We start from the raw sequence: 22481 nt of genomic DNA on the forward strand, positions 1-22481 counted from the left end.
CTCTTATTTAAAAAAAAAAAGAGAAAAGAAAAGAACCATCAGCTACATGAGAATGGAAAATAAAGTCTGGATATGGATTCAGGTTTCTGACAGTTGTACCCTTGGGGTGGGGGTACCCGGACTTGGGGTGGGCTCAGTGCTCAGCCAGGCAGCCTTCTGGGAGACTGGCCTCCTCACTCTTTTCTCAACCCCCCTCCCCCACACCCCGCACTCTCCACATGCCAGCACCAGGCGTTTGGGGATTACAGTGTATGAAACTGACTTCCTGTAATGACAAGTATTGCAAGCAAGTAGGTGCAGAGGAGCCAAAAATAGCTTGAGAAACGGATGACCCATTCACAGGGAGGATGGAGCTAATGTATTGTTTAGGCAAACAAGGCAAGTCTTCTCCCCAAACTCAAAATCAGTGTCACGTGGGAGAGAGCAACTTCAGAGTATAAGCACAGGTAGGGACCAGTCCATGAGTCTGAGCCAGCTCTGGGAGATAGTGAAGGGCAGGGAAGCCTGGCATGCTGCAGTCCATGGTGACAAAGAGTCAGCCATGACCCAAGACTGAACAACCACCAAGATAAAACGAGGTCTTGGAAGTGAGAGTGGCTCTAAATTCATGACACTGTACAAATACTGTTGCCAGTTTTCTCATTGTTATCATTTGGTTCGTATTGTTCTCTAACCACTAAGGGTCTCACACAGCTTTATGTGGGCGGCTGACACTATCTCCTTTCTAAGGAGCGTTTCATCAGTGTTCATGACTGGTGTTCTATTACTCTCCTTTCCTAAGCTACAGCAGCTTCAAGGAAGCACTGTGTGATTACATCTGTGCTCACTGGGGAATGGTTCTGAGGTATTTCTAGAGCTGGATTAGCTACTGCACGGTGGCCAGTCATGCAGCTAGCAGAGTTTAATTTGGTCCCGGGGACAGTGAAGTCACAAATAGAAATTTGTAGGCTCATCCCAGGCAGGAGCTTACTATGACTCTGAGAAATATGCAGCCCCGAGTCATTCGGGGGGTGTGGAAAATTTGGGTGATCCCCTGTGGGCTTCACCTTTGGAGAATTTCCACTGTGACAACTGCTTCTCAGCTCCCACTGAGACCAGGTGTGTGGAGCAGTCAAGAAGCAGCTGGTGTGGGAAAGGAGGTGGTGTTTCCAGATTCAGAACAAAAGACTCAAGGCTCATATTTGCATAACTGAAGAGGAGTGGGGGTCTCTTGGTGCCTGTCCTGGTCTTCCCCTGGACTCCCTGCCCTATTGGAATACGCTGCTCTCTTCCCTAAGTCTATCAAACCGCCCTTGGTGTCCATTTTAACCATATTTCTCCTGTATCATGTTAGATTGGAAAGCCCAAGTACAATTCACCCAGCCCATATAGGTCTGTTGGCGTATCGATGGACTCAAACATGTTTACCTACCACTAATCATTTGTGTTCTTTATAAAATGTGTCTGAAAATAAAGACCCAGAAAAATTCTCTAGGAAAATTAAAGCAGGTTTACGAACACGTTCGTTAATCAGCTGACAATCAGCTTTTTTAAACCATAACCTAAGCCACGAGACGAGTTGGATGGCATCACTGAGTCAATGGACATGAGTCTGAGCAAATTTCTGGAGATGGTGAAGAACAGGGAAGCCTGGCGTGCTGCAGTCCATGGGGTCACAAAGAGTCGGACACGACTGAGCAGCTGAACAACAACAGCAACTCAGCAAAGTGCTTCGTACCAAAGCAGTCTCAGCAGTCATAATCATGTCACTTCCCATCCAGATTGTTCCCCAAGTAAAATGATCATTTATTTAACGAATCAATCAGTATTCCCATGTAAGAGATTCTAACAATGTCCCTGTGTTCTGTGTTTACTTGCCCCAAATGCTTGCTCATAAAGGGACAGATTTCCCAATATTTTTATAACTTATTTTCTCATTGCCCCAGTTAATTTGCTAGCAACAGCCATCTTCCTACATTTCCATTTACAGGAAAAAAAATAGATGAGAAATCCATGAAAATAACTAGCTTATTAAAGCGCTTCTTTTGAGGAAAATTGGGGTTATTCAGACATGGGCCAGGACTGGGAGTTGGCAGGTCTGGGAGATAAAAGTTGTTGTCTTGGTTCTAACACTAAAGCTTTGGCCGCATGAGGTAACTTCCCATCTAGGTCCTCAGGCTCCTTCTCTGTGAAGAGTGTGGATGACCCTAAGTTCCTTTCTCTTTAAACATTCTCTGACACCGCATTTACACAAGTGTCTTTGGCCTTCGGCGAGATGTTGACCACAGACCATCCTCCCCAGAGGTCAGACAGAGGTAACACATTCTGAGAGAGCAGGAATTGTTTTGGGGGCAAATGTTTCCAAAAGCCAAAAGTCCTCAAATTAATCCCCTACCTTCATAAGCCTATTTTAAAATTTATATATTATTCCCTGTCCTTTCTACTTTCCTATGTTGCTCTACCACCTTCCCCTACCAGGAAAAAAAAAAAAAGATGGGAAAAAATTCTCATGTTTTCTTCCGTCTTAGTTCTTGCAAAAGTGTCTGATCACTTCCTCTTCTTCCTGGGTTGCATTGTATCACCTGCACAAACGAGAACAGAAAGAGACCTTAGTCTTTGGGCTTCCCTGATGGGTGTTCTCCTGTGGGTAGACGTCCACCCTGACTTGGCACAGTGGAGAGTTGAGGAAACTTTTGCATGGGCGAGATGATGCACTTGAAGAGCTCTGAAACCCACCAGCACTGCTGCAAGGACAGGAGGGGACGCTTCTGCTGTCCTGCTTGGGGCGTGACTCACAGCTGGCCAGCTGACCAAAGGGGCAGTTGGCATCCTGTGGCTCTGAACATTTCCTGTGAACCACTGATGGCTGTTGCTTTCGGCATGTGTTTGAAGGCTGCACACAGTCTGTCAACAAATTTTGAGACTGCAGATGAAGATGAAGAGACCACATCAATCAAATGAGAGAGGAAATAGAAGCGTGGCTATTCACCTAACTAGGTGCCATTCTGTGACCTTTAACCAAATCAGTTTATTGGCATGCATAGAAAAGTACTGGAATATTGATTAGTGTTTAGTAAGCTTATTAGAGGGGTTTATTCTACTGAAATTGCAGCATTAGATTTCTAGAATGACTTCCATTTAGCCAACAATTGGTATCTCCATCTTTAATGATCACAAATCTTCACATAAACTTTGAAATTTCAGAAACTTCATTAGCTCATTGTCCTTCCTGTCTGTTGCCAAACGCAGTCTTTTTTCAGCTCAGTCTCTTCTCAGCCCTTCTAGAGCCCCATTACTCCTGGCTCATATTATCACAACAGTCTCAGTTTGCAATTCCAGGCTTTATTCTTTAAACCCTGCCCCCTCCATCAGTTATATCCTTAACAGTAAACTTTAAATAGCTTATCATTGCATTTTGCTGGAGCTCCCCTTCTCAGAGGTGTTAGAGACTGATGACATGAGGTTCTCCTGTAGCCCCCTCATCACACTGATTTCTAGGGTGGCTAGCTCCTGATCACCCAGCCCCAACAGCCACCTTTGAATTCATGTCTCTCAACATCTTTAAGCACAGTCTCCTTTCTTCAGTTCCTCATCAATCCATACTACACCCAATAACTTAAGTGAAGCCTTGCTGATTTATCTAGCTTTACATGTTTCACGTTCTTTTCATTGATGCTTCCACTTGTTTTACATTTTTGATGTGAATTCTCTTTGCCCCAGTTAGGTCTTCTCTACATTAGGTCTGTAGACATAAGCACAATATCTTCTTTTTTCTGAAGTATACATTTAGGACCTTTAATGAATCTGTTTTCAGGTAAACAACACGTTGCTGCTAAGTTGCTTCAGTCCGACTCTGTGCGATCCCATAGACGGCAGCCCACCAGGCTCCCCGGGATTCTCCAGGTGAGAACACTGGAGTGGGTGGCCATTTCATGAATGCATTTCTTCAATGCATGAAACTGAAAAGTGAAAGTGAAGTCGCTCAGTTGTGTCCGACTCTTATCGACCCCATGGACTGCAGCCTACCAGGCTCCTCCGTCCATGGGATTTTCCAGGCAAGAGTATTGGAGTGGGGTGCCATTGCCTTCTCTGAAACAACAAGTTAGTTCTCTTGTATTCAGTAGCTTGCTCATTGTAAACTTCTCAAAGTTGTTCCTTCCAGGATCTCTCTGAAGCAACCTAAAACTTTGTTTATCCATGTTGTTACCAATCCTCAAAGTCTAACTGTAATCAAAAGCTCATTGCTTCAACCCTGGGTGCCAAGGATTGGAGATTCCTTCTTGAGTCAAGAGACACAACAGAACACGACGTCTTGGAGAGAAACAGCAGAAGCAGGAGTGGTGGAGGTGATGGTGGGCAGTTCCTCAGGGGAAGGAAGGCAGGTGGCTGCTTCCACTGGACCAGAGTCTCCATGTCCAACCACGAAGCTCTGAGGGGACTCACATCTTGTGAATATCACTGGAATCATACTTTTATGTTGGGTTCTAGAAGGTAGGGATGGGTTCTTAGTTCTGAATTCTCATGGCGCTCAACAGTCTCTAGATTTCTTTGAGTCTTCAGAATTTATCTCTGCTGCTGCTGCTAAGTCGCTTCAGTCGTGTCCGACTCTGTGCGACCCCATAGACGTCTGGCAGCCCGCCAGGCTCCCCCGTCCCTGGGATTCTCCAGGCAAGAACACTGGAGTGGGTTGCCATTTCCTTCTCTGAATTTATCTCTGAATGATGCTAAAGCTGAAACTCCAGTACTTTGGCCACCTCATGCGAAGAGTTGACTCATTGGAAAAGGCTCTGATACTGGGAGGGATTGGGGGCAGGAGGAAAAGGGGACGACAGAGGATGAGATGGCTGGATGGCATCACCGACTCGATGGACATGAGTTTGAGTGAACTCCGGGAGTTGGTGATGGATAGGGAGGCCTGGCGTGCTGCGATTCATGGGGTTGAAAAGAGTGGGACACGACTGAGCGACTGAACTGAACTGATGTTTTCACAATGCATAGCTGGTTTTTGTATATACATTGTAGTTTTTTGACTTGTGGTTACTGTGGACTTCATATATGCTGATCAGTAACTATATCCATTTATTTTAAACTGGTAGTCATTTAAGTTCAAACACGTCCTAAAGTTCAGCTCAGTTCAGTCGCTCAGTTGTGTCCGACTCTTTGCGACCTCATGGACTGCAGTGCACCAGGCCTCCCTGTCCATCACCAACTCCTGGAGCCTACTCAAACTCATGTCCATCGAGTCGGTGATGTCATTCAACCGTCTTATCCTTTGTCATCCCCTTCTCCTCCTACCTTCAATCTTTCCCAGCATCAGGGTCTTTTCTAATGAGTCAGTTCTTCGCATCAGGTGGCCAAAGTATTGGCCTTCAGCTTCAGCATCAGTCTTTCCAATGAATATTCACATTCTAAAGGGTCTACATTTTCCCCCTCATCCCCATGTTTTGTGTTTTTGATGTCACATTTTATATCTTCATGTCTCTCCCTTCCCTGTTTATTGTAGTTGTTCCTTATTTTACCTTTTTATCTTTTAAGCTTCACGCTATCTTATGTCAGTGGTTGATCCACAGCCTTTACTATATATTTGCCTGTACTAGTAGGATTTTCCCCTTCCTATAATTTTATCTTTTTTTTTATAGCCTTTTCATTTTTATTTAAAGACCACCCTGTAACACTTCTTGTAAGATTGATTTCTCTCTCTCTCTCTCCATGCACTCCATTGTGTCCGACTCTGTGACGCCATGGACTGCCGCCTGCCAGGCTCCTCTGTCCATGGGATTTTCCAGGCAAGAACACGAGTGGGTTGCCATGATCTCCTCCAGGGGATCCAGGGGATTTTCCCTACCAAGGGATCAAATCCACGTCTCCTGCATCTCCTACAGTGGCAGGTGGATTCTTAACCAGGGAACCACCTGAGAAGTAAGATTGGTTTAGTACTGACAAGGTCTTGATTTTTTCTTGTCTGAGAAGCTTTTTATCTTCCCCTTAATTTTGAACGATAACCTTCCTGGGAGGAGTATCCTAGGTTGTGGTTTTCTCCTTTAAGCACTTTACCTCTATTGTGCCACTCCCTTCTGAACTGCAAACGTTCTGCTACAAATCGGTTGACAGCCTTAGGCGGGTTCCCTCGTATGTGGAGCTGTTTTTCTCTTGCTGTCCTTAGACTTCTCTTTTTGTCTTTAACCTTGTCCATTTTAATCATGATACGTCTTGGTGTAAGTCCCTTTGAGTTCAACTTGTTTGGAATTCTCTGTGCTTCTGTACCTGGGCATCTGTTTCCTTCTTCAGGTTTGGAAAGTTTTCAACCATGATTTTATCAAATACAATTTATACTTTTTTTTTCTCTCTCTTCTTCTGGGAAACCCTAAGACGCAAATGTTAGTACAATTGATAATGTCCCAGAGGTCTCTTACACTATTCCCATTTTTTAAGTTTTCCTTTTTGCTCTTCTGCTTGGGCGATTTCCATTATTCTATCTTCCGGACTGCTTATGCATTGCTCAATATCACATAATCTCCTGCTCATGCGCTCTAGAGTATTTTTCATTTCAGTCATTGCATTTTTCAATTCTGACTGATTCTTTCCTGTATTTTCTAGTTCTTTGTTGAAATTCTTCTTGTGTTCATCTATTCTTTTCTCCAGTTTAGCATTCTTATTACTATTTCTTTGAATTCTTTGTCAGGTAAATTATTTATCTGTTTCATTAGCACTTTTTATTGTTTGTTTGTTGTTTCATTTAAAACATAGTCCTCTTGTCTTCTCATTTTGTTTAACTTTCTTTGTCTGTGTGAAGTCAGGTGAAACAGATGCTCATCTCTGTCTTGAAGTCAAGTCCTGGTGTTAGATTCCCTTGGAGTCTGTGTGAGCCCATCAGCTCTGGTGAGAGAGCCGGCTTTGAAGTGAGCATGTCTTCATCCAGGATGTGCTGGTGCTCATGGCCTTGGTGGGTGGAAGGACTGGGGTTGGAGGGGCGAGAGCCGGAACCAGGTGCAAGCAGAGCTGCTTCTATGCTCAGTGACTGTCACTGCTCTGCTGGAGCGGGGCAGTGGCTGGGGGCTAGGGGCTGGAACTGGGACCCCTGAGGGAGCTGGTTTCTCTCGGGTGTGATGGCAGTCCCATCTTGGTTTGGGACAAAGGCGGGGCCTAAGGCCTTGGGGCCCCACTTCAGTGCTGGTTTTACTTTCTCCCCCGTGTGTGCCCTCCGTTAGAGGCTGATGCCATGCCACTGAGCTGACCCCACCCCCACCCCTCCGCCCCTCAGAGGGGATCTGTCCTGCAGCAATGACACTCACCCTGCAGAGTGTGGGCAGGGATTCATGAGCTGGTAATGGTTGCCTCCACCCAGGTCAGAGCAGGGCCAGGGGCCAGGCTGGCTCCATGCCCTCGAGTGTGCATACTCTCGCTGGCAATGGTGGCCTCTGCCTTAGAGGAGACCAGCACCACCAGAGCAAGAGGGGCTGGAGCCGGAGCCTGGTGCGGGCTGAGGGGCACCCCAAGGCAGTCCCCAAGCATTTTGCAACCAGTTGCCTCTGTGCTGTCGTTGGGAGGAAGCAGACCTGTGCATGACCTCCTTAAGAGTGGAGTCTCAGTCTCTTACAGCCCTCAGTAAACCCCACTGGTTTTCAAGCCAGCCAAGCGGGCTCATCTTCCCCATGTCAGATCCAAGAGCTGAGGTGCCTGATACACGGTTCAAAGTCCTCATTCCGCAGGGAGGATCCCTTTGCCCGTGATATCTCCCCCGCCCCTGTGTCCCCCACCGGTGAGGGCAAGTCCTGAGCAGATTGCCTCTGCTCCCTCCTCCTCAGCTCTGCATGGATCTTTCTTTACAGCCTGGGTTGGAGAGTAGCTGCTCTGCTGTACTCTCGCTGAAATCAAGAGTCACCCTATATGTAGTTGTGGTTCTGATGTGTTCATGAGGGAAGGTGAGCCCGGCATCCTCCTACTAGCCCGTTTTGATCTCCTCCCATCCTGAATTATTTCAGTCCTCTCTTTATCCTCTGTTAGTACCAAGAAGTAGAGATATTTTAGGCCAAACATTTAACGTTCGTCTCATGCAAGATTCAAACCTTTTCTGCGGGCATGGTAAGGGAAACCACTCCTTTAGCCAACATCACTATGGACACATATATAATTACACACCCTATTCTTTGTACAGTTGGAACACGGGATAAGTAAAATCAGACTATTTCAAAAAATTGACACCTATGTATCCATAATCATAAAAGCTACTGACAGACTTAGAGCTGAAAATCTGAAGAACATTTGTTGAGTTTCAGAGGCTTGGCTTGGAAAAGGGTGAGAAGGCAGATTGTTGGGGGGATATGAGGTGTTAGAAGAATGAGATTCGAACATAGATGAGTACAAGTCACAGTGTAGAAAGTAGAGGGGGGAGATGGAATTGAGAGCTGGCTGGAGAAATCCTCGAGGGAAAAGAGGCTGAGGAAGAGAGAGAAGTAATAATCCTGAATGGACTCTCTTAGAGCTTAGAGAGATGAAGTTAGGACAAGAAATGCAAAAAGGAGCTGTATTCTTCTTTTTGACTAAATGGTGCCCAGTGGGGTTACGCTTTATACATACATATGGAGTCAGCTCATGGTAGGATTCTGTTTTATGAAATGATCAGGGACAATATGCAAGATAGACAGACCTTGTAACAAATGTCTTTGTGGATAAAACTGAGGGGATATACTAGATGGCCTCTAAGTAGCTTTCAACAATAAAATCTCCTTTAAATAAATCTGATCTATAGGAAGTTATATTATAGGAAGACTTTAATATCATTCTGTCCAAGGCACCATCACAAGGTTACTTGGCCAGATTGGAATTTTCAGCTTATAAACTATCCTGGAGGGGAAAGAATCTGTGGTCTTGGGCCTTGACGAAGGATACGCCTGGCACATAGCCCTCATGTGAATGTAAGGACAGGGAACATGGGCCACAGGTAAGCTGACCACCTCTCCAGCCACACCTACATATCAGAGGCTCTCCATTTTGACCTGGAGGCACATGGCCCCTTTCACGCCTGATATATCTTGTGGGTTGTTGGGTTTTTCTTCCTGATGGATTTGTGTCCTGGCGTCAAAATCTTTATGTCTTATCAAGAAGGGGGAAAAACAAAAAGCAAAGTTAAATATTAAGTGGCAGAGAAGGGGTCCTGTGTTGGGACCCCATGACAGCCCCTCTCTCCGAGCATTCAGAGTGGCAGCAATCTGTCTAGAGCATCTCTAGGTGCTCAGACATGGTGAGCCAAGCTTTCAGTGATCTACCAAAGACTGCTTCCCCCATTGGCTTTCGTCAGGGATGGAAATCCGTGTTTTACCTCACTCTGCCTGCAATGTAGAAAATGGCTCTTACCCAGTGGTTTTCTGGCCTCAATAACTGGCTCAGTGCTTGTCCACCCCTCTGTTCCATGACGCAGAAAAGCTAGTACAGGTCTGGGAATGAGATGGTAACAACTCAAGCAGGTTGGTCCTCTGGAACCTCGTGAGAGCTTTCCGAGCCACAGCATCTTTTTGAAGGCCAGTGGCACCTTCCTGCGGGCCTGATGGGGCTGTCTCCCTGGTGCCCAGGGCTTGCTCTCTGCATTTCTATACCCCTAGAGAATGCCACACACTTCCAAGTTTACATTTGATTCCTGGTGTCACTCATGGTTATTGCCCTTCTAAAGCTTCTCATTTTCACCTACTGACATGACACATGAGGAGGCAGAAAGTCCGTAGACATGACCATCATTACCAACAGCCTTCTCGTCCAAGCATCTGACCTGGGAAAACACCACATTGCACAAGGAAGCTGGTAGATACAATTGTCTCAGCTGGGAGGAGTCCAGCGTCCTGTGGCACATCGGGCCTTGTTCTCAGACCAGCAGTGTCTGTCTCTCTGGGGCACACGCTGGAAGGACAGAATTCCAAGCTTTTCTTTAGATCTCCTGAATGACAGTCTACATCTTAACAAGATCCTAATTTTAACAAGATTTTCAGGCACATACAAGTTTGAGGGTCACTGTTCTGTGACAGTGGTTCTTGACCCTGAATATAAATTAAAATAACTGAGAAGTTTTGAAAAATACCCGTGCTACGTCCCCATCTCCATGGATGGATTTAATTGGTCTGGAGTGGGCTTGGGACTTAGTATTCTTAAAATTCCCCTAGTGATTTTATAAATCTATAGTCACATTTGAGCACGATTACTAGAGTGACACCTGCATATGACCTGGGTCCTAACTGATACTTCTTGATTACCTGGTGGCTGGCTGGTGACCTCCAGCCAGGGTAGCTCAGGATTTCAGTAGCAGAGATTCCAATTAATTTTAGCCTCCATTAGCCTGACCTCCCATTTCACTCTGTAAGTTCTCTAGGAACTACACTACCTCTGTCAATTTGCATTCTTAGGTGGTTGCTCCCACTCCATCCAGCGTTCTTGCCTGGAGAATCCCAGGGACAGAGGAGCCTGGTGGGCTGCCATCTATGGGGTCACACAGAGTCAGACACGACTGAAGCGACTTAGCAGCAGCAGCAGCAGGTGGTTGCTACTTTTAATCACCTTCAGCTGGGGAAACTGATAACATGTGCATGCCATTGCAGGAGATGATTGGAATATCCACACAGAAAAGAAGGTTACTGATTTTTCCTTGGTGAGAATGAAATTATTACAGCAATAGTAATAATGTAATTATTAGGGCAGTAGTGGCTAACCCTGTGTGCCAGACCCTGTTCTTGGCAGTTGACACTTCCCAAGTCATTTCTGATCCTCCAAAATCCCGTGAGAAGGGTACTAAAATTGTCTCCATGATGCATAAGAGAAAACCAGAATGCAAGGACATGGAGTGCCTTGCCCAGGGTCATAGGTCTGTAAGTGGTTAGCCCGAGGGAGGAGCCCAGGCAATCAGGCACAGAAGTTTTCTCCTAACCACTGCCTCCTGCCGCATCATCAAAGCACTCCTCTGAATTTCTGTTCTCATCCAAGGAAGCTCAGGCTGTGGGAAAGGCTGGAAAGCAGAGTGAGCCCTCAATTCGGATGGAGTAGGTGGCTACTTACAAGTTTCCATACATCCAGAACAGAGGGTTTGGAGAGGGACTCAGAGATAGAAGGATGTGTTGTTCAAGCCTGGCCAGGGTAAAACTCTGTTCACATGTGCACAACAGGCATTAACCAGGACGGTCCTGGGCAAATGGAGATGAGCAATTGCCCTTCATACAGGTCATCTTATCACTGAGGACCTGAATGCATTAATGCAGATAGGTAAGCAAGAGTCAGGGCAGGGCCTGGCTCACAGAGACCCTTGTGAGCCTTCTGAAGACTCGGATTTTCATCTGTCAATTGAGGAGGACTTACAGAGCTTTCAGGCTTCCCTGATAGCTCTGTTTGTAAAGAACCTGCCTGTGATGCAGGCGACCCCAGTTCCATTCCAGGGTCAGGAAGATCCGCTGCAGAAGGAATAGGCTACCCACCCCGGTATTCTTGGGCTTCCCTGGTGGCTCAGCTGGTAAAGAATCTACCTATGATGTGGGAGACCTGGGTTTGGTCCCTGGGTTGGGAAGATCCCCTGGAGAAGGGAAAGCCTACCCATTCCAGTATCCTGGCCTGGAGAATTCCATGGACTGTGTAGTCCATGGGGTTGCAAAGAGTCAGGCATGACCAGTGACTTTCACTTTTACTTTCTTTACAGGGCTTTCAGCAGAATAGGAAGTGAGAAATATTTTCACATATTTAGCTCTGTTTACTTGTAGATGATTTAAGTGTTCACTGGGGACATGGCTAGCTTCCCAGGTGGCTCGGTGGTAAAGAATCGGCCTACTAATGCCGGAGACTCAGTTTTGACCCCTGGGTCGGGAAGATTCCTTAGAGTAGGAAATGGCAACCCACTCCAGTATTCTTGCCTGGAAAATCCCACGGACAGAGGAGCCTGGTGGGCCACAGTCCATACCGTCCCAATCAGACATGACAGAGTGAATGAACATGCAAGCCAGTGTTCACTGCCATTGGAATTTTATGTGATCTAATTTCTCTTTTAATTTCTTATTTAACCATTTATAATTAAGATCAGTTCAGAATAGAACACATCCTATTCCAATGCTACATAGAATTCATATAGAATACCCATTCTGCTCTTAAGGAGTTAAAAATCTAGAGAGAAGAGAGAAACACAGCCCCTGATGGGAGTGTCTGTCTCTAATATGAACATTCACACATGCATGATGCAAATGAGCGACCACATGTTGACACTAACTCGTTTGCTCACTGGGGCTTTCGTGGAAAACTGGATATAGTACTTAAACAATGAGGCTTATTAAAAGGGCTTTGTGTTGAAAACAGCAATTTCAATAATATGAATACAGTGAAAAATTTTTTTAATTCAATAAAATGTTTAAAAGTCACTGTAGACTGTCAATTTTAAAATTAATCCTATTGAACTCAATACAATTGATTTAAAAAGTTATTGTTCTCTAAGCTCTGAGTAATCACTTTTTTCTCTGCACATTTTCTGCCAAGTTTTAAATGGATTAGTTTTCTTCCTTCCTTTCTTTCTTTCTTTCTTTTTTTTTTAATATAGATTTTGGGAAGGCATCAAAAATCTACCCAGAACTTCAGGAAGCCAAAACTAGTTAGAATCAGAAGTCAGCACATCTGAAATGTCAACACTTTTTTTTTTTTTTTTTCTGGATAATTTCCTGTGATTTGAAATCCTGATTTTTTGGGTAATTTTTAGTATGTCATTTTTTTCTTTTAAAGTGTTTGCTTTCAAGGAGAATATTGCCTTTGAGGCTTTCTTAACCAGTTAAATTCTCCAAGCATCGAAAATACGTGAGAAAGCCAAGTTGTATGCTTATTTCTCCAGGGTCTCAGTCTCCTCTCAGAAATATACACTCTTGTACTGAACCTTCTGAAATTGTTGGTTTTTCTTTTTCATTTTTTTGCATACACAGGCTTATGTTTTCACACCAGTTCATAGATTGGGCAGAAGATGCCACTTCTATTTTAATGGAACAGAATGGCTCGTGGGTGTGTGGTGGGGGCCTGTGTGTGACTCTTGCCTTCCTTATGTACAAAATCAGAGTGGAGTTCCCGCACTTCTCCTGGGGTAGGTAACAAATCATGGATATTTCGCAACCTGACTTTTCCGTGGTTACTTTTCCAAAAGAAAATATTCTGGGGGTGGGAGCAGTGGGGGAAGCAGGGAGGAGAATGAAATCTTCCACTTTAAAACCAACTAAGTTAGGATTATTTTTTTGCTATGAAGAAGCAACGTGGTTCTGCTTACCTATAATTAGAAAGCTCAGCTCTCTGACATACTCACATTGCCTAAAGCCTCCATCGAGAATTCTGATCTCAAGTACAGGGTGTGATTTTACCTGATGAACACTTTACTGAAGTCTGAGAAGCAACCTAGTGGGAGAGGGATGGTAACTCTTTAGGGAAGGCACAGCTGAGGGTGGGAGGAGCTCAGAAGGTCATCTGGACCCATTTCAGTCGAAGAAGAAATCTTGACATTGAAGAGCTTGTGAATCTCAAGTCCCCACTAAGGGAGGGAGGTTCTGCGTCCATTTTTGCATGGAGGGGATGGTGACACCGTGCTCTTTGGATCCGAAGCTCTCTAAGCAAGATGGCGTTTAGCTGTAAAGTTAAATGAGGTGTTGTTTGGAGGAGCAGTGGGGGAGATAATTTGATGGGGTCTTTTGACAAAGTGGGAACCTCCCCCAGGCTTTTTCTTACTTTGGACAAAGGCATCAAACATTACTGCCTTCTGCTTTACTAGGGCATCCTTCTGTTTTCAGGAGGAGTAAAGACACATAACAAAGACATGTTTCTGTAGGTAAAACAGAAATGAACTGACCCCACTTCCAGTGGTTGAGCTTCTCTCCAAATAGGTAGATGCCGATGGTAAAGATGTAGCTGAGAGAGAAGAAGGCTGCTAGACCCCCTGGGCTGAGTTTGGCAAACACAGGATATACCCATGTACCCGTCTCAGAGTAGATCCATAGGACCCTGCAAAAAATGACAAATCACAATGGTTAGGACAGCAGCGGGGAGAAAGCCGCAGTCCCTTCAAGACCAATGAGATCCTGGAATCCAGGCAGAGGGAAAGAAGCCCCAGGGAACATTTTTTTTTTTAACAGCTGTGCTGTTTGCTGAAGCTACAGAAGTGAGTATTTCCTGGATAACTAGACTGTTTCATTGAGACCTTCTGTTTTATGCGCTGGGCTGGGCTATTTTACCCAATCCATTAAAATTCAACGATTATAAAAGAATATGGGAAAACATTGTACACATCATTAGCTAAACAAAATGTATAAGAACATGGATTATTTCTTCCCCTGAGAGATATGACCTGCTGAGACATTGAACTTGCTGAGATGGTGCCCAATATGCTCACTCTCAGCCAGAGAAGTGGGGTTTGCTTTTCTGTACCTAAGAGTTAAATGTGGCTTTCCATTAGCTCCCCCAAGCCCGTTGGGGTAGGAGGGGCAGAGACTGAGCACTATTACTCTAATACAATAGGCCTGGGGTTTAACTGTTGGCCTCGATTTCAGCTTGGGGAAATAGCCGTGGGTAGAGTATTAAGTAGGAATGGATGGATCTCCAGGAGGCTCAGACTTTGCTCTTGTGAGGATAGAATATAAGTCATTTCTGTCAGCCAAGAGAAGGAAAAGAAATGCTGGGAGAGGAGCCGTGATGTCTAAGTGAAGCCTAAAAATGCAGTTTGCTGGAAACAAACTGCACCAGAAGATGCCAGAGTCTGAAATAACTCCTTAAATATGAGGAAGATGATGTAGCAGCTACAGTTTATACTTGGTTAAGAGTACAGAACGTGGCCCCAGGCTTCTGTGATTCAGATCCTAGCTCTGCTTCCTACTAGCCACGCTGCCTTCACTAATTTATTAAGCTTCCTCTCCCCCTAAGCTCTGTGTAAAGTGGGGATGCACAGGGCATACACCTTATAAGGCTATTGTAAAGATTAAGGGCGTTAATTTAACACATGCAAATTACACACACCAGCGTCTGGCATATCATAATCATTCTATAATAATTTAAAAGCTTCTCTTCTCCGAGGGATGGCACAGTGGGCATGCCTCAGCAATTTCTTTATGGCTATTCATCCCTTGTAAAACTTAGCACAGCCTAGCTTATGCTTCAGAAACGATGTTCAGATTTGGATATCCCAGGGTGTCATAGGAGTTCAGATGGAGGAATGAAAATTATGCACTTAATTCAATTTTTAGAACCCAAGCGTTCTTGGTTGTTTCAAATACTTCGTCAAATGCTTTGTTGGAAGAGAGAAGGCCTAATATCAGGGCCAGGCCTAGGGTGAGGTGAGGGAGGTGAACAGAAGTTCATCTCTACGTATCAAAGGACACAAGCAACAGGATATAAAAGGCAACTTACAGAATGGGGAAAATATTTACAAATCATGCATCTGATACAAGATTGTTATCCAGAATATGCAAATATATAAAGAACTCTTAGAACTCAACAGGAAATAAAAAATCCAATGAAAAATGGAAAAAGGATTTGAATAGATCTTTCTATAAAGAAGATATACACATGGCCAGCAAATACAGGAAAAGGTGCTCAGTGTCACTAATCATTAGGGAAATATGAATTAAAACTGCAGTCAGATACTACCTTCATACTCATTAGACTGTCTTCTATAAAAAAAAAAAAAAGAAGAAAGAAAAAACATCGAGTGTTGAAGAGAATGTGCAGAAATTGGAACCCCTGGGCACTGTTGTTGACAGGAATGTAAAATGGTGTAACTGCTATCCGTATGGCAGTTCCTGAAAAAAATTAAACCTAGAATTACCATATGATCCAGCAATTCCAACTTCTGGACACAGACTCAAAAGAATTGAAAGCAAGGACTCAGAGATATTTGTACTCCTATGTTCATACCAGCATTACTCACAATAATTAAAATATGACAGCAACCCAAGTGTCCATTTAAGGATGAACAGATAAAGTGTGGTTCAGGTATACACACACAATGAAATATTATGCAACCCTTGCATGTATGTGTGCTAAGTCATTTCAGTTGTGTCCGACTCTTTGCAACCCTATGGACTGTAGCCCGCCAGGCTCCTCTGTCCATGGGATTGTCCAGGCAAGAATACTGGAGTGGGTCGCCATGCCCTCCTCCAGGGGATCTTCCCGACTAGGGATCAAACCCACATCTCTTAAGTCTCCTGCATTGCAGGCAGATTCTTTACTGCTGAGCCACCGGGGAAGCCCTATGTAACCCTCAAAAGGGAGGAAATCCTGACATGTGCTAACATGAATGGAACTTGAGGATACTAGGTAAGATAAGCCAGTCACAAAGGGAAAAATACTGTGTGATTCCACTGACATGAAGTACTTAGGGTCATCAAACGGATAGACCAAGCAGAATGGGGCTGAGGGAGGAGGGAATGGGGAGTTTCTGTGTGAGGAGTACCAAACTTCAGTTTGGGAAGAAAAGCACTCTGGAAAAGGATAGTGGTGATGGGTGCACGGCAGTGAGAATGTCTTTAGTGCCACTAAACGGTGTCCTCGAAATGGTAAATTGCATGCTGTGTGTGTGTCGTTCTGGCCCTGCTGGTGTTGCTCTGCTGCCCTGGACTTGTCTAGATGCTGCTCTCATGTCCTCGGAACAGGACAATAACAGTTATTAGCGCTATGACTAATGCTGGAATTCTGTGACACGTGTGTCCCGTGGGTGCATTCTAGAAGGACACCCATGACACTTCTTTCCTGCCTGGCTGCATGACAGGACAGAGGAAGGGACAGAAAGGAACATTTTAGGGACAGAAAGCAAATACCCTCAAGTACCTAGGGCCAGGCGTTTGGGGTCGGTGAGGAGCTCCAAACAGACTCCAAACGGGTTACATTAATTTGCTTGCTTTGTTTATTTCCTAGAGTTGAAGTTAGGGCTTCCTAGTTTCCATGCACATTTACATAAGATAGTCTACAAATAAGGACATTTTCCTAGAGGCCTGGAAAGTTTCTGTTTATTTACTTTTTGTTTCCTCCAGAGTAAGGTTTGTAAAGGAAATTTCCTGAGGTAAGTTAACGAAGTCTGTGCTTTCCCAGAGAAGGTGCAGAGAAAGTTATAAGTGTGATAACTGATGGCGGGGAAAGTAATGCAAATACAAATAGAGTGTCAGGGGAGATGGCAGTCAATTTAATGCAGGGCGGTCCGCAGAGAGGCTTGAGTGCAGAGATAGTCATGCTCAGGTGCTATTACCTCTTTATGGCTTGCCAGAATATATGTAAAAAGGGAAGAAAGAGAGGGAGGGAGAGGCGGAAGGAGAGGGCGGAAGTTGGGAGGCGTGGGGGAGGGGAAAGGCACTCAGCCTGCATGCAGCTGAACCCTCCTGGTCTTCCCCCCGTCAGTGTTAGGTCCTCCCTGGTGGGGGTGGTGGTGATGGTTTAGTTGCTCAGTCGTGTCCAACTCTTGTGACGCCATGGGCTGCAGCCTGTCAGGCTCCTCTGTCCGTGGGATTTTCAAGGCAAAAGAATACTCCAATGGATTGCCATTTCCTTCTCCAGGGCCGACCCAGGAATCGAACTCAGGTCTCCTGCATTGCAGGCAGATTCTTTGCTGAGCTATGAGGGAAGTCCCAGGTCCTTCCTAGCTGCCAATCTGATCCCACGGAATCCTATTTAGGTATTTCTGCAGGGCACTCATTTCATGATTTCAATCCAGGATCCTCCGTTCCATCTACTTTCCACACCGCAGCAACTCAATAATGTCTCTAAAAGAAAAATACCTATTCCCGGCACTCCCCCCTCTTCCCAGGGGATCCACGTTGATTTAGGAAAAAGCCCACACTCCTCCCCCAGCCTACCTGGCCCTGCCCTGTCCACCCGTCCACCCACCCATCCTCAGATCCGCAGCCCGACCGTTACGGACCCATTTCTGTTTCTTGAATGGACCAAGCTCTGCAGCTTCTGCATCCTGCTATGATCTCTGGAACAACTCTGATCTTCACCCTTCCAAGGACACACTTCTTACTCTGTCCCTAGCTGAATCTTCCTCACGTTTGAATTCTAACTTAAAAGTTCATTTCTCCAGGAAAAGTTTCCTGCCCATTCTTCCCACAACCCACATCCGATTAGGTTGCCATGCCGTGTGCTTCCCCGACCATGAATTTACCCTGCCCTCATATTTGTCTGTCTTCCTTCAGGGCTTCTGGGAGCTCTATGAGGATGGGGATTTTATCTGATATGTGTTATCTGTTTCCCAAGTTCCTTATTTTTAAATAAATGGCTGTTGAGGGGGCACCACGAGCACCAGTGTTTCCTTTTAACTGCTGTTCGCTGTGGCTTCTACAGGCAGGCCTTGGCTGCTGACGCAGCAAGAACACCGCAGAAGTGTAAACAGTAGCCTTCCAAATAGTAGTTAATTAGCCGCTCACTTTATTAATACTTTGAAGAGGTCAATGCTTCTGACCCTCAGTTCGGCAAAGAATACTGTATGTGGAGCTGTCTGCCACGTGAATCTATGTGAGTCAGGCTAGGAGGGCATAAAGCGGTAGCCAAACATTAATCTTTTATAATCTCCTCATCCTAAATCTTGTAGCATCAAATGATGATCATGAAATTTGTATTTTCTGTGTCTTATCAATAGTGGAAGTCTGTTGGGTTAGAGGTTAGTAGATAACTAGGGGTTTGGTCGGCTGCAGGCATATAATTCTCAACGTTTTAATTCTCACGTCATATCTTTCGAGACCAGCAGAATAAACAGAATGGTAGGATCCTCTGGTTCCATGTTTTCATAGACTTCATAAGTAACCCTGTGAGAGGGTCACAGTTATATCTGATGCTAGAAAGCAAGCACAGTCTGCATTTACATTTTGTGAATAAATTCGACAAGTTAGCAGAGGACTTCCTGCACTGAAAATGCCCCTGAGAACTTGTTCCCTGGTGACTCCTTAGCATGGGGGTGGAGCTGGTACTGACTTCGAAACTCCTGCCTCAGTTCACCTATCTGTCCAGGGTTTCTGTTCCTGACAAGATACGAAGGATGATCGCTTCCCGGGTGGTTCAGTCAGTAAAGAATCCGTCTGCTATACAGGAGACCAGGGTTTGATCCCTGTGTCAGGAATATCCTCTGGAGAAGAAAATGGCAACCCACTCCAGTATTCTTGCTTAGAGAATTCCATGGACAGAGGAGCCTGGCGGGCTACAGTCCATGGAGTCACAAAGAGTCAGACATGACTGAGCTACACTTTCACTTTCCTAGCTTTAATAACTACAAGAGTTAAATTTTTTTTAATATAAAGTTGTGAAGTTCTACTAGTGCCCTAAAAATAAATTTCCTGCATGATTTACTTTCAAATAAATCTTAGGTGGGAAGCAAAAAACATAAATAAATAAATAAAAATTTTTTTTAAAGGAGTGAAAAGAAACTGTGAAGCTAGAGTGTTAGATAAACAAACAGTTTACCTGGGTGGGTGTTTAAAATACCAGCATTAATGTGAGTTGTTGGGGGTGGCAGCCTCTTCATAGCATTTAAAACTGTTGCCCACCCTCGCTGGAAGGCTCCCTTCTGCCTCAAAGATTCCTCTTCCCTCAGGGCCATGGGGTTCTTTCATGTTCCTGGTTTTCTACCATCTGGTCATTCTTGGTACTTTGCGGCCCCTTCTGCCCCTTAGAGGAGGGTGTTTTCTTAGCCTTTGCTGCCCACTTCCTCCTCTTCCCTCTGTCTTCTCTTGAGAAACCTCATCCCACCACGGGGCTCCACTTCCTGCATCTCCACAGTCCCACCTCCTTGGAGACTGCCAGATCTGCATTTCCAATTGCAAGTTCCTCTAGACAAGTGGCTCATCTTTGATTGAAGATTTAGAGTTGTCTTTAGGGCATTAGTCACTCGGCCATGTCCGACTCTTTGTGACCCCATGGACTAAATGTAGTCCACCAGTCTCCTCTGTCCATGGAATTCTCCAGACAAGAATACTAGAGTGGGTAGCCATTCCTTTCTCCAGGGGCTTTTCCCGACACAGTGATTGAACCTAGGTCTTCTGCATTGCAGGCAGATTCTTTACCGTCTGAGCCATCAGGCTGAGTCCAGAGTTGCCTTGGGCATTCTAAAAATTCTGATGCCCAGGACATATCCTGAACCAATTAAACCAGAATCTTCTGGAATGGGACCCAGATATGGGCTTTTAAATTGGCTTTTTAACATTATGCTGCTAAGTCACTTCAGTCATGTCTGACTCTGTGCAACCCCATAGATGGCAGCCCACCACGCTCCCCCGTCCCTGGGATTCTCCAGGCAAGAACACTGGAGTGGGTTGCCATTTCCTTCTCCAATGCATGAAAGTGAAAAGTGAAAGTGAAGTTGCTCAGTTGTGTCTGACCCTCAGTGACCCCATGGACTGCAGCCTTCCAGGCTCCTCCATCCAAGGGATTTTCCAGGCAAGAGTACTGGAGTGGTACCCCAAAACTATTTGTTTTCTAACGTCTCCATATCTTTTAATGGAATCACCATCTTCCCAGTTCACCAGCTGAAAATCCGGAGTATTCTCCTTGATTTTTCCTTTTCATTAGCCTACTACACACCAATCAATCCATAAAACCCCATTCTGTTCCACCAACAATATGTCTCAGGTATGTCCCTCGTTCCTAATTGTACAGCTATATCCATTTTCAACCTCTTCTTATCTCTCACTTTTGTAACAGGCATTTTGGGTGAACAGGAACTGAGATTTGCACAGGAAGCATGAAAAGTGTAGACACTCATTTCCATGCCTAGCCCTCCATTTCCATTCCTCTTCAATTTGCATGCAGGCTGACCTGGACCCCAGATGTTGATAACAGGGGAAGCTGTGTGGCATCTTTATATTTATTTTCCTATATTAATTTACATGAGGGCTAAGGAGTTCTTCTGTGGAAAATGAGGCTAGGATTCCGACCCCAACTTTGTAGGCTGTAAAACAATGGTGCCATCTAGATGGTCCTGGACTAAGGTCACATCTCAGGAAAGGGTCACAGTGACTCTGGGAGGGAATTTACACAGTGCAGTAGAAGGGGTAGGAGAGGGTTGTTGGCGCGTGTATAACATGGAGGCTGGTCCTGGAACTCAGCTCAGTTCGCCCTTCTGGCAGTTTCTAATGTCTTCTCTGGGAAGATGTCTATGTGTGTAACTGTGTAAACGGGTGCAGAAACTTAGAGGGTTATTACACTAGGAGTGACCAGACAGCTCTGCTCTGGGCCCTCACCCAAGTGAGCACAGAACAGAAGATAGGAATCATTTCTTTCCCCGTAAGAACTGCAGTTGAGCAGTGACTTTACAGATCTCTCTCCCCAGGCTGGGGTATAGTTGCACAGCTGTGTGACACTTGCGCCTGGCGTGGAACACCTGACACCCTGGCAGAGACACCTACTGCATCAGCAGACTTCTGGTCCATCAAGAGCAAGGTGTCGGCGCACTGCAGGCCAGCTGGGGCTGCTGCAGTAGCAGCAGCAGCATCCTACTTCTGCCAACAGTGGAGACTGGCCTGGGGCTGGTGCAGTAGCAGCAGCAGCATCCTACTTCTGCCAACAGTGGAGACTGATGGGCGGGGGCAGTGTGGGCCGGGACAGTGGTGGGGGCGGTAAGCTGACCTTAAGGCAGGTCCCAGTGGGGTGTTGAATCCCAGAGGTTGGGTACTGTGACTTTACAGTCTGTGAGGGAGAGGAATGCTCAGGACAGTGTACACAGGGCCATGTGTGAACACTCACTGAGTTGTTAAGATCCCTCGGAGATGGCAGTCTTGGAGGACTAGACCCCTTGCAGAAGGATGTTCCAAGCGTCCAGACGCTGCAATTGTGAAATATCCATGGATGTAGAATAAACCATTGTGACTGAACTGGATGACTTCAGAGCATTCTGGATGGCTTTTTGTTTGGATATTGCTTGATTCTTGCTTTCCACGTCTTGCCGCTTCAATCCATTATAGGTACAGTTGTCAGGATAGTTTTTTTAAAGCCTGACTCTCTGGCCAAGTTATAATTCTCACTCCTAATGCCACGGCAAACAAACAGCAGCAACGGGCACATCTCATGTAGTCTATACCCTCCAGCCTGCCATCTGCAAGACTGTGAGCGGGCAGTTTCAGGGTCATTTCCTGTTAGTTTCTTTCACTTGTAGGTCCGGCTAAAGTGAAACCATTGCTTTAATGGGATCTGTGTCCTCTTGGCTTTGCGATTGTGCTGTGTTGTTCAGTTTCTATTTTTTTTTTTTTTTGCTGCTCCAACCCAGCCAGTCCTTGAGGGCCCAGATCCAACGACACCTTTGATGAAGTCCTTCCCACACGGCCCAGCCAGACGTAACCGCTTCCTCCTTGTGTTCCTGTTGGCTCCTCATACTTGTTATGACAGTTTATCACTTCCCATCTTGTGTTCTTATAATTTGCATGCATGGCTCATCTCCACTTATTAAGAACAAACCCCCTCCCGGCTGGGGCTTGGCCTTATATAGCTTTGCTTTCCCCAGCAGGACCAGTCCTGTGTTAGGGGAAATATTTGTTCAATAAAAGAGTGAA

At 45.3% G+C, this 22481-nt stretch overlaps 1 protein-coding gene across 3 annotated transcripts in view; it reads right to left on the bottom strand.

Annotated features, from left to right (window-relative positions):
• Positions 1-1761: 1761 nt before the first annotated feature.
• ADTRP (androgen-dependent TFPI-regulating protein) overlaps positions 1762-22481 on the bottom strand; it is a 67234-nt gene continuing 46514 nt past the window's right edge. For 2 of the 3 annotated variants that reach the window (XM_010835876.1, XM_010835874.1), the window contains 2 exons: positions 13814-13965; positions 1762-2561 (listed from right to left, as the gene is read on the bottom strand). In XM_010835876.1, coding sequence (XP_010834178.1) covers positions 2527-2561; positions 13814-13965 — 187 coding nt within the window. In that variant the 3' untranslated portion in view covers positions 1762-2526. Of the gene's footprint in view, positions 2562-12669; positions 13594-13813; positions 13966-22481 lie in introns of those variants that run through there. The other variant, XM_010835875.1, reaches the window with a different exon arrangement.

Source organism: Bison bison, unplaced genomic scaffold, assembly GCF_000754665.1.
Source record: "Bison bison bison isolate TAMUID 2011002044 unplaced genomic scaffold, Bison_UMD1.0 scf7180017864053, whole genome shotgun sequence".
In the NCBI taxonomy this organism is placed as follows: Eukaryota; Metazoa; Chordata; class Mammalia; order Artiodactyla; family Bovidae; genus Bison; species Bison bison.